This window comes from Hyaena hyaena, unplaced genomic scaffold (assembly GCF_003009895.1).
Source record: "Hyaena hyaena isolate Hyena2069 unplaced genomic scaffold, ASM300989v1 scaffold_31, whole genome shotgun sequence".
In the NCBI taxonomy this organism is placed as follows: Eukaryota; Metazoa; Chordata; class Mammalia; order Carnivora; family Hyaenidae; genus Hyaena; species Hyaena hyaena.
The window spans coordinates 1,936,741-1,949,700 of record NW_024080664.1 but is presented as its reverse complement, the minus strand read 5'-3'; the positions used below and the strand labels follow the sequence as shown (position 1 = coordinate 1,949,700).

The following is a 12,960-nucleotide window of genomic DNA, read 5'->3' as shown; positions in this document are numbered from 1 at the left end:
CGCCCCAAATCCCTCTGGGGGAGCTGAGCCGCTAGCCTCCTTGGGTTGGGGCCCTACCTCGGGGAGCCCTGCTCAGCAGGGAGCGGTCCCTGTCAATCCCTCCTGGGACCCTCACCTGCCCTCGGCCCTTCCCTCAAGTGCAAGCTCCCTCCTCAGTGCTTCGTTTCTGTTTCTGCCAGGACCACCCCTCGCCTGCAGCTTCCAGGATGGGATGTGTCGTGCTCTCTCATGGCACGGGCTCTGTCGTGTCACATGTGAACCCGTCACCTCCCACCCCATCTCCCCAACCCAGGCTCCCCCGCACTCACATGAGCACCTGGCACCGGCCACCCTGATCTTCCCCCACCACTGCGGCCACCATGCGAGAACTCTGACGTGGCCAACCCACGACTCTTGCTTGCTACCACGTGAGCTCCTCCAAGCTCACGCTCTTCTGCCCCTGGTCAGCATTATGTCCCTGGAACCTGGCGCTTCCCGGCCTGCTGAGCATGGCCGCTAAGCGCTGCATCGCCGCTGAGTCTCCCTCCCACCAGCAGGTCTAAGAGCCCTGCGCTCGAGCCGCCTCCATGGGCCTGTGGTCCCGGGTTCCCCCAGGGCCTCCCAGCGTGAGGCCCCGGCCCTGCTCTCCTTCCTGCCGTCTTCAGTGAGACCTCACGGATAGCACTTCAACTGCTTTCCTTGGGGCGTCGGCACGGCAGCCCCCGAACCCAGTGGAGGGTCTTCATCATCCCCACAAGTACCCAGTCGTGGGGCCCCCAGGGGCTGCTACCAGCATCTCTGAGGAATCCTCTGCGTGGTGGCTCGGGGGCTCACGGCAGCGCCCGCAGCTCTTCGGGGACACTGTTGCCTTTGCTCGTCTGTGAGCGTCGTGTCCCTGGCTGAGCTGCGCGTACACCAGCAGTGTGTTTCGGTGTGAGTGCAGTGCCAGGGACTGAGCTGCGAGCGGCGGCTGCACGCGCACACAGGAATCAAAGCACTGGGGCCCCTGCCAGGCCCGCGGGACCGTCTCGGCGGGATGCGCTGGGGCTTCACTTAGTACAAACAGCGGTCTGTCTGGGAGCTTCAAAATAAATAGTTTTCCCCCAATGAAATGAAAGATGATCATATTTTGACTTATGAAAACTACCTAATGGGTTTGGTGTGAGAAATGAACTCACCCTTGAAAACAGGAGAAAACCAGATTTCAAAGCAAAAACCTGCGAAGCATCCCTGATCGTTGTTTAAGGGTCGCAGAAACTCGCCCCTCCACGCCAAACGTGGCCTGCGCCTTGGCCACCTGTGCAGTGGGCTGGTGCTCAGGGGCCATCCCTCTGCACGCGGGCATCATCGCAGACTTCTCTGCCACGGCACACCAGCCTCAGCAGCTGATGGCACGAGCGAGGCTCTCCTGTGGCCTCTGCCAACCACGCGGGCTCCGGGAAACGGCTCCTCACGAAAGCATGAAAACCAGCAGAGGCGCCACGGGCCTGCCTAGCGGGCAGTGAAACACTGGGTAGAAGTCCAGTGGGAGCATCCAGACGGTTTAGACCCCAGTGCCAGTTCTTTTGTTTGTTTTTAAAGAGAGAGAGACAGACAGCGTGAGCAGGGGAGGGTCAGAGAGAGAGGGAGTCACAGACTGAAACAGGCTCCAGGCTCTGAGCTGGCAGTCAGCACAGAGCCCGACGCGGGGCTCGAACCCACGAACCGCGAGATCATGACCTGAGCGAAAGTCGGCCAATTAACCGCCTGAGCCACCCAGGCGCCCCGACCCCAGTGCCAGTTTAAGTGGTTCCTTCTGTGGCCAAAGTAGACGGGGAGGCCAGGCCCCCGCCTCGCCGCGTCACCGACACGGGCCCTCCCTGGGGTGCCGCGCACCTGCCACTACCGCTTGGAGGGCCCGCGCGCCCCCGCCGCCCCCGCCTCCCAGCGCGAGGGTCGGGCGCCCAGGCCTGGGGACGCGCCGGCCCGGGGCGGGGGGGGGGGTGGGGGTGGGACCGCGCGCACACTTACCCGTACCAGTAGCGAGGGTCGCTGGAGATGCAGTGGTTCAGGTTCCGGTGCGCCAGCGCCTTCTTCTTATTGAGGACGAACTCCTGCAGCTTCATCTTCACTTCCGTGCTGGCCACCGCGCCTGCGCGGGGAAAGCACACACCGGTGACCGGCGGCCGGGGCGCGGGGCAGACGCTCGGAGTCGGGCAGCGACCGGAAACCCGACGCTGCTGGGGCCGAGAAGGCTCCTCGGAGGGGGGAGGGCGGGACAAGGGTTAACAGGCCCGCTGGGGCACCGTCGCCCTGGGAAGTCGGCGCGGCGGCTTCGCGCCTGCTACCGCCCAGGCCGCAGAGCCTCCCGGGCGGTGTGCACGCGCACGCACCGCCGCCAGCAGGAGGGGGGCGCGCACGCACCGCGCATGCTCGCTGGGCAGCCTCGCGTCGGAGGGAAGCTTCCCCCTCGGCCGCTCGCCTCAGCCGCTCTCCCGGGGCTCGTCTCGGCGCCGCGCCTCGCGGGGTTCTCGGGAGAACACGGTCACCGGGCGGTTTGACAAACAGACGCGCGCACGGAGAAAAGTCCAGAGGCCGCCCCCACCTTCCCACGAGCCTGTCCCGTGCGGACGTTCCCGGCGCCACGCGCGGGCCGCACAGCGCTCTCCGCACCATCCTTCCGCCTGTAATAGGTAACGTTTCCTGCTCGCGTCAAGGGTCCAAGCAGTGCTATTATAATAGGAACACTTACTTATGTGAGGGGACGGAAGAGGGAGTGGGAGCGGGTAGAGGGGGGGAGAGTTTTAAGCAGGCTCCGGCTCCGCCCGGGGCGCCATCCGAGACACCACGAGGCCTTGACCCGAGTCGAAATCGAGAGACACTTAACCGACTGAGCCGCCCAGGAGCCCCTCAGAGCACCTTCTAATTGCTTTCCACAACGCCTTCATACACTGACCGCCAGCTGCCACCTTGGCCATGCACCAGAGGTGGGCACCTGGTATCTTCAGGAGCACCCGGGATCACCAGTGACCCTGTCCTTGTCATCAGCACCCGGGATCACCAGTGACCCTGTCCTTGTCATCAGTACCTGGGATCACCAGTGACTCATAGGGGTGCCTCTGCCCCCAGTTCCTGGCACTGAGCTCCTAAACCCCTTGTAAACTCCAAAGTGAGTTACTCCAGGGCACTGGGCATCTCTTGTTCTAACGCGGGGACTCTGGCTGGACTCTGGACGGCTCCTGGAGGGGCCGGTCACCCAAAGACCAAGCCATGATCAGAAGCTTGGAATCTTCAGCCTCATCAGAGAGCGGGTAGAGGGGGTGCAGACAGTTAAGAATTGCTCATAAGGAAGCCTCCATTAAGTCCCAAGAGTGTGGGGTTCAGACAACCTCCACATTGGCAAGCAAGCACGTACTGAGAGGGAGACGCACTCCAAGTCCACAGGGACAGAATCTCCTGCAGGAGGGGCCGCGGGGACCTCTGAGGACCTACAGTGACTGGCCAGATGCACGGGTGACACCCTGGATCGGCAACTGGCGTCTGCTGGGGGGGAGGGACTCGCAGGACAGAGCCCTCAGGTGAGCAGTGTCCAAACAGACGGACTGCAGGACACGCAGGGGTGACGGAGCGCCGCATCGCAGTCAGTCTCGCTCGTGTCGTGTTCCGGGTCCGTGCGGGTCGACGTAAAGGATGGATGCAGGAGAAAAGAACTGGGTTTCGATATTCAAATACTTGTTTTCATGTAATCTGCTCTAGTTTTTCCATCGCTTTGAAATTTCCCGGGAGTTTTGACATTGATCTTCCTTTCACTGGTTTGGTAAATGATGAGTTTTATTTTATCCTTGTTCTCCTGGTGTTGGGCTTTCATTCCCTTACGTGCTTGCTGTTGTTATGCGTTCACGGTTCTCTCTGACGCATATGAAATGTGACTCTGTGGATACTTGACAAATTGCTCATGAATTGTTAATATCATTAGAGAAACCGTCTTTCTTGCCACTGTTCTCGTCCACAACCTGAATTCTGTCTGGCTGTAGGTGTGTCCATGTTCTCCAGGGCAGTGTCCCCCTGCAGTTAGGTCGCAGTGGCCTTGAGTGTGTCGTGGATGACAGTGAGCACAGACCCCTTGGGGACAGGGTCTGAGTTAGATCACCCAAGGGAAACACAAAGTTCACTAAACCGAACCCAGGGTACCTTCAGAAGCTCCCATCAGGACGCATGGGCCTTCCCAGGCTCTGGGGAAGTGACCCCACGGGCACACGAGAAGCCTGCCAGAGCTCTATATGTGCCATGTGCCAGCCACTGGGCACAGTGTCCCTGCGACACTCGTGAGGAGGGCACTCACGGTAACAGGCCGGGCCGTGGGGGGCTGACCAAAGGCACAGAGTCACACCTGCTTCTGATCAGCACTGCTCGGTCCCCTGAAATGTATACAGTGTCAGAGTGAACACACATTCTGAACATGCAAAGCCTGTGTTTTCCTGTCTGCAAGTGCACTCGTCAGAAAATCGCACGTGCACACACACCCAGAGACCTGCTTACAACGTGCCCAGATACACAGTCACGTGGCGCTCCTAACAGCGTATCAGCACCAGGTGGGTGGCAGAACACACGCCACGGGCTAACCGTGTCCGTACCCAGCGTGCCTTACAACCAGGAGCAAGATGGAGGAGCAGAGGGCACAGAGGGCCGCTGACAAAGGGGGATGAGAATTGGCTAATAAATGTGTGAGGAGGTGTAACCACAGTGAGGTGAAGAGCTGTGGTTGTTCCCTCTCGGTGCTGCCGGCCACACAGGGGAGGATCAGACCACCTGATGAGGAGATAGAGGAGGAGCAGGAAGACCCAGATGGAAGAGAAAAGATGGCCCTCCCAGTCCTTCAAAACTGTGGTTCCAGAGGAGTGGACAGTGCGCAGCAGACAAGCAGCAGAGACTCTTGGCGGGCAGGGTTCCCAGCAAACCCAAACTGCGTGGTAGCCGGCCATATCTTCCCCTAAAGCACTTGCCAGTGTGGCTCCACTTGCCCTCCACGGGGTGCGGATGCTTGTGACTCCCCTGCGGGCCCCCTAGGGACAGCCTGGCCCCGAGGACCACATTAGGGGGCCTCTGACTCTCCCTGCTTCGGCCACAGCCCTGGCTGACGTCATGGGCTCTAGAAATTCAAAGGGCAAAGAACAGACACCTCACCCAGCAGGGAGTGCGTGAGATAAATCCCAGTGACAGGCAAGCGCAGCAGGATGTGATGAAGGGCAGCCGCCCCACCCGGAGGACCCCGTGGCCCTGTCACTGGCCGGGGCTGTGGCACCTGCGAGATACTGGCCGGGCCCTGTGCCCTGAGCTGCCTGCTGTGCAGACATAGGTCTGCAGGACTGACGTGGGCTCCCTCGGGCAGCTCAGGCTGGGACAGGACATCTTACTGGGGTCTCGTGGAACTCAATCAAGACAAGTCCACGTATGACATAAATAAACCACACGAACGCCACAGCACCTCCCTGGCCCGTTGGGCTGAGTCCAGTGTATAAGAGGGGTCATATGGTGACGTGGTCAGAAGGGCGGACCCTACCTGGCCCCTCCCAGCCCACCTGCAGCTGGAGGCTGATGTACCAGGCCCTTCGGGCACAACTCACACCCACGCACTCACACAGGGCCTGCAGCAAACCCACGGAACGCCAGGCCACAGATGTGCGACTCCGTGCCATGGAGGGACCTTCTTCTCTTCTTGGCACTTTATACGGAGAGAATTGCAAAAGGAGCCGTCGTCCTTCCAGACTGGCTTGTCGCAACAGATTCCGCCACCTTGTTTTTTTATCCTGCAGGTTGTTTGTTCTGGTCACGTATGTTGGGATCTTTGCATTCTAACTGTATCCTCAATTCCAACCCAACACGCATGACAAAACACTTCATTTGACACTTATAAAATGCTTACTGAGTAAAACTTTTTCTCTTTTTAAAAAAAAATTTTATTCTAGTTAGTGTGCATGGTGTTATATATATAGTTTCAGGTGTACAATATAGTGATGCCACACTTACACTTCCATATGTCACTCTCTGCTCATCCAGATTCCTCTATTTATTTACTTATGTATTTAATTTGAGAGAGAGAGAGAGCACAAGTGGGGAGAGGGGCAGAGAGAGAGAGAGAGAGAGAGAGAGAGAGAGAGAGAATCCCAAGCAGGCTTCGCACTCGGCGTGGAGCCCAACACAGGGCTCAATCCCATGACCCTGGGATCATGACCGAAATCAAGAGTCAGATGCTCAACTGACTGAGCCACCCAGGCGCCCCTAGATTCCTCCACTTTAAATCAAAGCTATAGAATCAATAAAACATATTCAATAAACGAATATCAAATGTCTAATTTTTCCTTAAAAAAATTAATTCATGTTGGGTACCCCGCATTTATTACACAGGGTTTACAGACTTAACTGTGCCCCAGGGTATGATCTGGCCAATGGGGATAATGATGTAAATAAAAGAGAAGAAGTCCCCTCCCCTCAGGGGAAGGGATCTAAGGACCAGGCGCCTCTGGACACAACCCCTCAAGGGTTTTCCATGTGATTCCTGCCTGGGATTTACTCACTCTTCTCATGCCCCACTGGACTCTGAGGAAGTTACACTTCACAGATGGGATAGAGAATTACCTTCTGGGTCAGGTTTTTTGTTTCTTTCTTTTAAAACAACATGAATGACTTTCCTCAAATCCTCAAATGATGGCACCTTTCTCCACTCGGGCTGTGCTTGTAAATCACAGGGAAAAGAAATGTACCTGTATTCGCCCCAGACTGCTCCGAGAACAAAGACTTGCCTTCCATTGGATTCCCCCTTTGAATTTGTGTTACAAGACATTATGTCTTAGAGTCTTAATCTAAGTGAAACTTCCCGGACTACCGATCATGTGTTCATGCTGAACAAGATGAAAACTGCCACAAATTCCAGGAATGCACTGTTCCTTAGAGCTGACAGCATTGACTGGTATCAAGAAGTAAAAGAAAACTGCAGAATTATTTAAAATTCAAAGTATGGTAAATGTTTACAAATGTAACAAAACTTTAATTAAATATTCAATAGGAAATTCGCTTTTACAAAAACCCCAAGAAACTAAACAGATGCCCTGCAAGGCATTTTCAAATGCTTACAAACGGGAGACGCCCCAGGCCATTTGCATTTCCCCACAAACGCCCTTTAAGCTGGTGGGAACAAGGCTCTCCTTCATAGGTGTGGGCCGCCAGCGCCCACTCACGTAGGAGCTCTGAGCGGCATCCACCCCAGCAGCCTGCAAGACCTGCCTTCTCACAAGACCACACTCAGGGCTGCAGAGCCTACACGAGCGTGCCAAATACCCAAACTGTACACAGTTTATTATTAATAATAAAACCTGACCACCCAAATCCACGGATTGAAAACCACCACGGCTGCTGTGAGTGCGAGCTAGGAGGGAGGCAGAGAACATTCCAAAGCTCCAGCTGGGGAGGGGAGGGAGGTTTAGTAGGTAGAGAAGAAATTGTTTTTGACTTGTAAACAGATCTAAAATGTTTTCTGAAGACAAATCTTTTTGCATTTTGTGAAGCTTCAGATGGTATTTTTATTGGAAGATTCTGGTAAACTACGAGGAACTAATTGCGCTGCTTTTTAGCAATCTGAGAACCTGGTGTTCGTTGGTTAGTTGAGGCACACATCAACTAGCTGAGGCTTACAGTGTTAACATCCATCCTTTGATAAACAACGATTACCCTACTCGAAAGCAAAACACGTAAGTAGGCTATGCAACTGAGGCCAAAGTGAAGCCTGCGAGAGGACAAAGGAGCAGGCCCCAAGGCAGAGGCCACGGTGTGTGTGCGGCCCCACGGAGCACACCTGGGCTCTGGGCCCCCAGGAGAAGCCCAATCACAGGGCTCCTATGAGGGCCAGGTGCCGTCATGTAGGGGGACAGCTCTCCAGAATAGAGGGCAGCCCCCAACGGCAGGCCATGGAGCCCCTATGCTAGCAAGAGGACTCACCTAGACTCACAGTCCACAACCCTGGCTGCAGTGAGAATCCAGGGAGGTCTAGAAATATCAGTGCTGACACCCACGCTCTGCTCCAGACCAGTGCGTCAGGACATCTGGGGCATTTTCCTGACCCCACATGCCACACCACTCAAAGGTGGTCAGTGTCCTGGCCACACCGCACCCACGAGGGACCCTGGACACAAAGGAGTCCACATACACAATACAGGCAGTGGTTGGGCTGGTGTGGAGGTGTGGATGGATAGAGGACCGTGTCACTGAGCCAGTGGGCTGGGCAGTGACCCATGCGCGCAGCCACCTCGCCTGCCCCATCGGTCCACCGCAGACACAAGTCTGCCCTCAAAGACCAAGGGTGTATATTGCCAACCCACATCTGCAATTTATCTTCTCCAGATGGCCTTCTGTCCTCATGCCTGGAGTCTTGACTACGGACCATTGTGGAGGCCATAAGCCAGCATCTTACCCAAACGGTGTGATGAAACATGGTGCACCATGCAGATTTAGGAATTACTTTCAAATATTGGTACAAAAATTAGATTTGACACACAGGAAAAACTCTTCAGATATTCTTTCTATATCAAAATGCAGCCAGACTATTATAATAAAAAGACATTTAAAGTATATGATTTTAAGAGCAAAATATGCTGTTAGTAACTAAAGATTATAAAAGTTGTTACTTTTATGTATAAAACCAGTTACTAACAACTTGCAAATAGGTAAGTGGAAAGACAAACTGAATATGAAAACAATACACTAGCTGCATATTTTAGGAAAAAACCAACAGCCTTTTGGAAAGACAATATTTATAAAAACGTACACAGAACACAGGTGGGAACATGTTCTGAACCCAGTCTGGAGAAGACCGATCAGGCCGCCGAAGCAGCAGGAGCCTATGCTGTTTAAAAGCCACCATGAGGCAGAGCAGACGGAGCCGAGCACAGGAAGGTGTGTGGGAAACGTAACATTGACAGAGAGCTTGGTGCGGCAACGTCAACAGAACTACCCGAGTTGAGGAAAAGGGCGAGAAGCCACCACAAAAATGAGAAAGATATTTGAACAGGCACTTCGCCCAGGAAAGGAATATCCCTGTGACAGGAGTCCTGAAAATGCACTGAGTCTCACCAGTGATCAAAGTGTGCATCTGAGGCCACAGGAGCGACTGCTCTCATCCAGACTTGGCGTGGCTGATGGCAACCAGGGTTGGTGGGGAAGCGGACGCGGGAGCCGCCGTACTCGGCTGAGGGAGGCCAGGCCTCAAGCAGGAAAGGGGGGGCACATGCATGCCTCACACCTGCCCGTCCGCACCAGGAGACACATCCAGGGACAAACACCCAGATACCTACCAAACACGGGTTGGATGAATACGGTGGGGTGTCTGTGAGTGGGCACAGGCAGCAGGCTGAATTAGTGATCTCCTAATTAGTGTCTCCACACAGGGCAGTGAGGACACACTCCACAAGTGTGATGGTGAGTGAGTGAGTGACAACAGCAAACCACAAAATCCTACATATCCATGAGTCCATCTACATCAACTTCAAAAGCAGGCAAAACTGCCCTCCATGTTAGGTGCCAGGGAGGAGTTACTCTGCAGAGGAGGGAAGGGCCCGGATGTGGTTCCGTCCTGATCCGGGTGCTCTACTGGGAGGTGAGCCTGGGAACAGGGTGTGTGCCTTTTCTGTACATATATCGCACACCAAACAAAAGATTCTTCTGTAATTTTAAATTACGGTCTTCAGGAGAATGCTTTAATGCATCTCATGCTGTCGTGCATAGGTAGATTCAAGTCCACAGGATGGGCTGTTACAATGGTTTGTCCGGATGGCCAAGCATTTTCAGTAGCTGAAGACACTGGTTTTGTTTTTTGTTTTTGTTTTTTGTTTTTTTAATGTTTTTATTTATTTCTGAGAGAGAGACAGCATGAGCCGGGGAGGGTCAGAAAGAGAGGGAGACACAGAATCCAAAGCAGGCTCCAGGCTCCATCCGAGCTGTCAGCACAGAGCCCGACACCGGGCCTGAACACATGAACCATGAGATCATGACCTGAGCCAAAGTCAGACGCTTAACCGACTGAGCCTCCCAGGTGCCCCAAGACAGTGGTTTTGTGAGGCTTATGTGTGTGAGTGAAGTGTGTAAAGACTAGTATTTTTACTCACGAGCACTGGAAGGTTCAATCACCCTACAGTCACCACACCGAAACCTGATACAGGAGAGAAATGCACATCTTGCCTACATCATCACCAGGGAGCAAACAGGTTTGGCTGAGCTGATGTCTCATGTGAAAACTAACTGAGCCTGTGAATGTGTCACCCACTATCTCTGCTTTCTAGGTCCTGGGTGTGTCCCTGGAAACAAGTTGCCAAAAGAATATAGGGGGCCCAGATGCACGCAAGGGACATGTGCCTTCAGCCACAATCCTGTGTGCGGGACACACCAGGCCTCACACACACTCACGTGTCCCTCACTGCACCCGCCAGACGTGCTCTCTGCCCCTCAGCTGCGGGGGAGTGTGGCTCCTCCCCGACGGATGTGGGGAAAGACCCCCTAATCTTCCAAAGGGGGACCAGCACGCAGAGTCACCTCCAGGCTAGGATCAAGCCTGGGTCTGTCCTGGAAGGTAACACTGGTCCTCAGACATACGAGCACAGATGCAAACGTCAAGAGAGCAGATGTCAGCCACTGCGTCCCCGCTTGGCCCCTGGCTGAGCCCACAGGCTGGGCCTGGCTCTAAGGCGCTCCCAAAATGCTCCTAGAAGGAAGGAACTTTGAACCACTTAGGACTGAACTTGGGACTCACAGGGCAGAGCCACTGCCAACCTGACACGTGTGCTTCAGGATGCACTCGTCAGCCCGCACGCGGTGGCTCCCGGCCGGGGCGCGGCTGCCGTGGGAACCGCCGCCTCAGGAGCGCCCCCCCCTCCCCCCCCAGCACACTTACTCTCCTTGCCTTTCTCCTTGTTCTTGAGCTGCTGCAGCTTCTGCTCCCGGTGCTGCTTCTCCAGCTCCTGCTCCTGGCGGTGCCTCTCGAGCTTGCGCTGGTGCTCCAGCAGCTCCTGCTGGTGCTTCATGGCCAGCAGCTCCTGCTGTTGCTGCGGGCAGGGAAGGAGGACACAGAGACGGTCAGAGCCTCGCTGCCGGTCCGGGCAAGACACACACACACACACAAATCGGCAAAGGGCCACAGGTCCCGGCGCGGGTGCCGCCGGAAGCCCCGATGCCTGCTGACTTTCTAAGTGTTAAAAATGAAAATAACCCCCCATGAGCTGATAGAAGAGAAGAGAAACTTTGGGTGACGTCGCAAGCTGGGAATGGCACTTTGAGAACGGCACCGCGGAGGGTGACACGGCACAGCTGCCCTGGCTAACCGCTGGCGCTTCCTCACTGAGTCAGATGCGCATCTGTCCAGGACCCAGCCGCCCTGTCCCCGGACTCGCCGGAGCCCCGGAGACATGTCTGCACACAGGCCTGTGTGACAAGCACTTGGTGGCCTGCTCCCAAGGGCCCGGGCTGGACAAGCTCCGACAGCCCTCAGAGCCCAGCCCGCGGGCCAACTGTGTGCGCCCGTCGCTGAAGATCCATCTGGCAAGGATGCGGAGCCGACAGGCTGCCAACAAGCCAAGGGAGTGTGTAGGTGCCGACGGGCTTGGGGGGATAGGGCAACACCAGGCAACACCAGGGTGGGGGGAGGCCCACAGGGCTTGGTCCCTGGTGTCACCACCCAGGCCCCCGTGATGGGCCGGAGGGCCTGAGGGCAGGGGAGCAGGGAGGCCACCAGCTTTCCGCTCGACTGTCCCCTGAACCCAGGCAAAGTCATTAACAAGGAGACACACAGCCATCTCCGGGTGTGAGCGTGCGTGTGTGTGTGTGTGTGATGGAGCCACCCCTCTGTGGGCACCAGGGTGACCTCTGGCTGCCCCGAGGAGCAGACACTGTGTGTCCTGGGGCACGTAGGCTCCCACTCGTCCCTTCTTCAGAAACAGAGCTGGGCTCAAGCAGCCATGTCGGGGCTCCGTGCGTGCGGCACCTGCCAGCCCTGGGGGACCGGGAGGAGGGTCCAGGCTGCAGAGAAGACACAGAGAGCGGCACATAAATTAAGAAAACAGGATTTCAGATTGCTTAGGACCCTTTTCTACAAAGACGCAATAGGTCATCCGTCACATCTGTGACTTTTGTGAGGTTTAAATCACAGTATACCAGAAACATTAAAGAAAAAGAACATCATTACAGACATTTACAATGAAAACCCGCACGCCTCCCTGAACGAAGCCTACAGCCCAGGAGCGGGAGCGCTGTGCTGCTGGTGACAGGGACGTTCAGCAGAGCTTCAGAGCAGCCGGCAACAACGACTCACGAGCAAAGGAACAGACTGCCTATGGACACGTGGGGAACGCGCGTGCAGAAGCAGGTGCGGGATGCCAGGCCCGTGTGCCTGGCCCAGGGGACAAGGTGCCAGGCCACACCCTCCCACACAGTGCTGCCAGCCTCCATGAGACGTACCCCACGGCAGCCTTGCTGGGGAGAGCCCCACACTCTGAGCCAGGGCAGGGCTGTTGGAGGCTCTCCCTCTCTCTCCCTCTCCCTCTCTCACACACACACACACACACACACACACACACACAGTTAGAGGCTCCCCCCCCCCCCACACACACACGAGAGTCTCTAGGGATCAGCTGGCATTTCTCACTTCAGGGGACCCACAGCCCCTGTCTACAGTCGTGGCCACCTCCTACCTTCCACAGCCAGGAGCAGGGGACTGGAACAGCAGAGAGGTAGGTGGGCGGTGTGGCTGGGCCCTGAAGCAGGAGGGTGGAGGAGGGGGCGGGGCATCCAGACCCCACATGGCATGCCCTTCCCTGTTGCTCCTGGAAGGCTCTGGGGGAGGGGGGCAGCTGTGAGGGGAGGGCTGTGAGGGAGGGCCCCCGCTCAGCGCCCACCCATGGGGCCCACGGGCACCGAGGGTCACTTCGCAGAGCCTTCGTATGGAAAAAATTACATTCCAACCAC

At 56.1% G+C, this 12,960-nt stretch overlaps 1 protein-coding gene across 7 annotated transcripts in view; it reads right to left on the bottom strand.

Moving 5' to 3' along the window:
• Positions 1-12,960, bottom strand: part of HDAC4 (histone deacetylase 4) — a 281,399-nt gene that overhangs the window by 78,969 nt on the left and 189,470 nt on the right. For 6 of the 7 annotated variants that reach the window (XM_039228580.1, XM_039228574.1, XM_039228577.1 and 3 more), the window contains 2 exons: positions 10,895-11,045; positions 1,990-2,110 (listed from right to left, as the gene is read on the bottom strand). In XM_039228580.1, coding sequence (XP_039084511.1) covers positions 1,990-2,110; positions 10,895-11,045 — 272 coding nt within the window. The remainder of the gene's footprint in view (positions 1-1,989; positions 2,111-10,894; positions 11,046-12,960) is intronic. The other variant, XM_039228575.1, reaches the window with a different exon arrangement.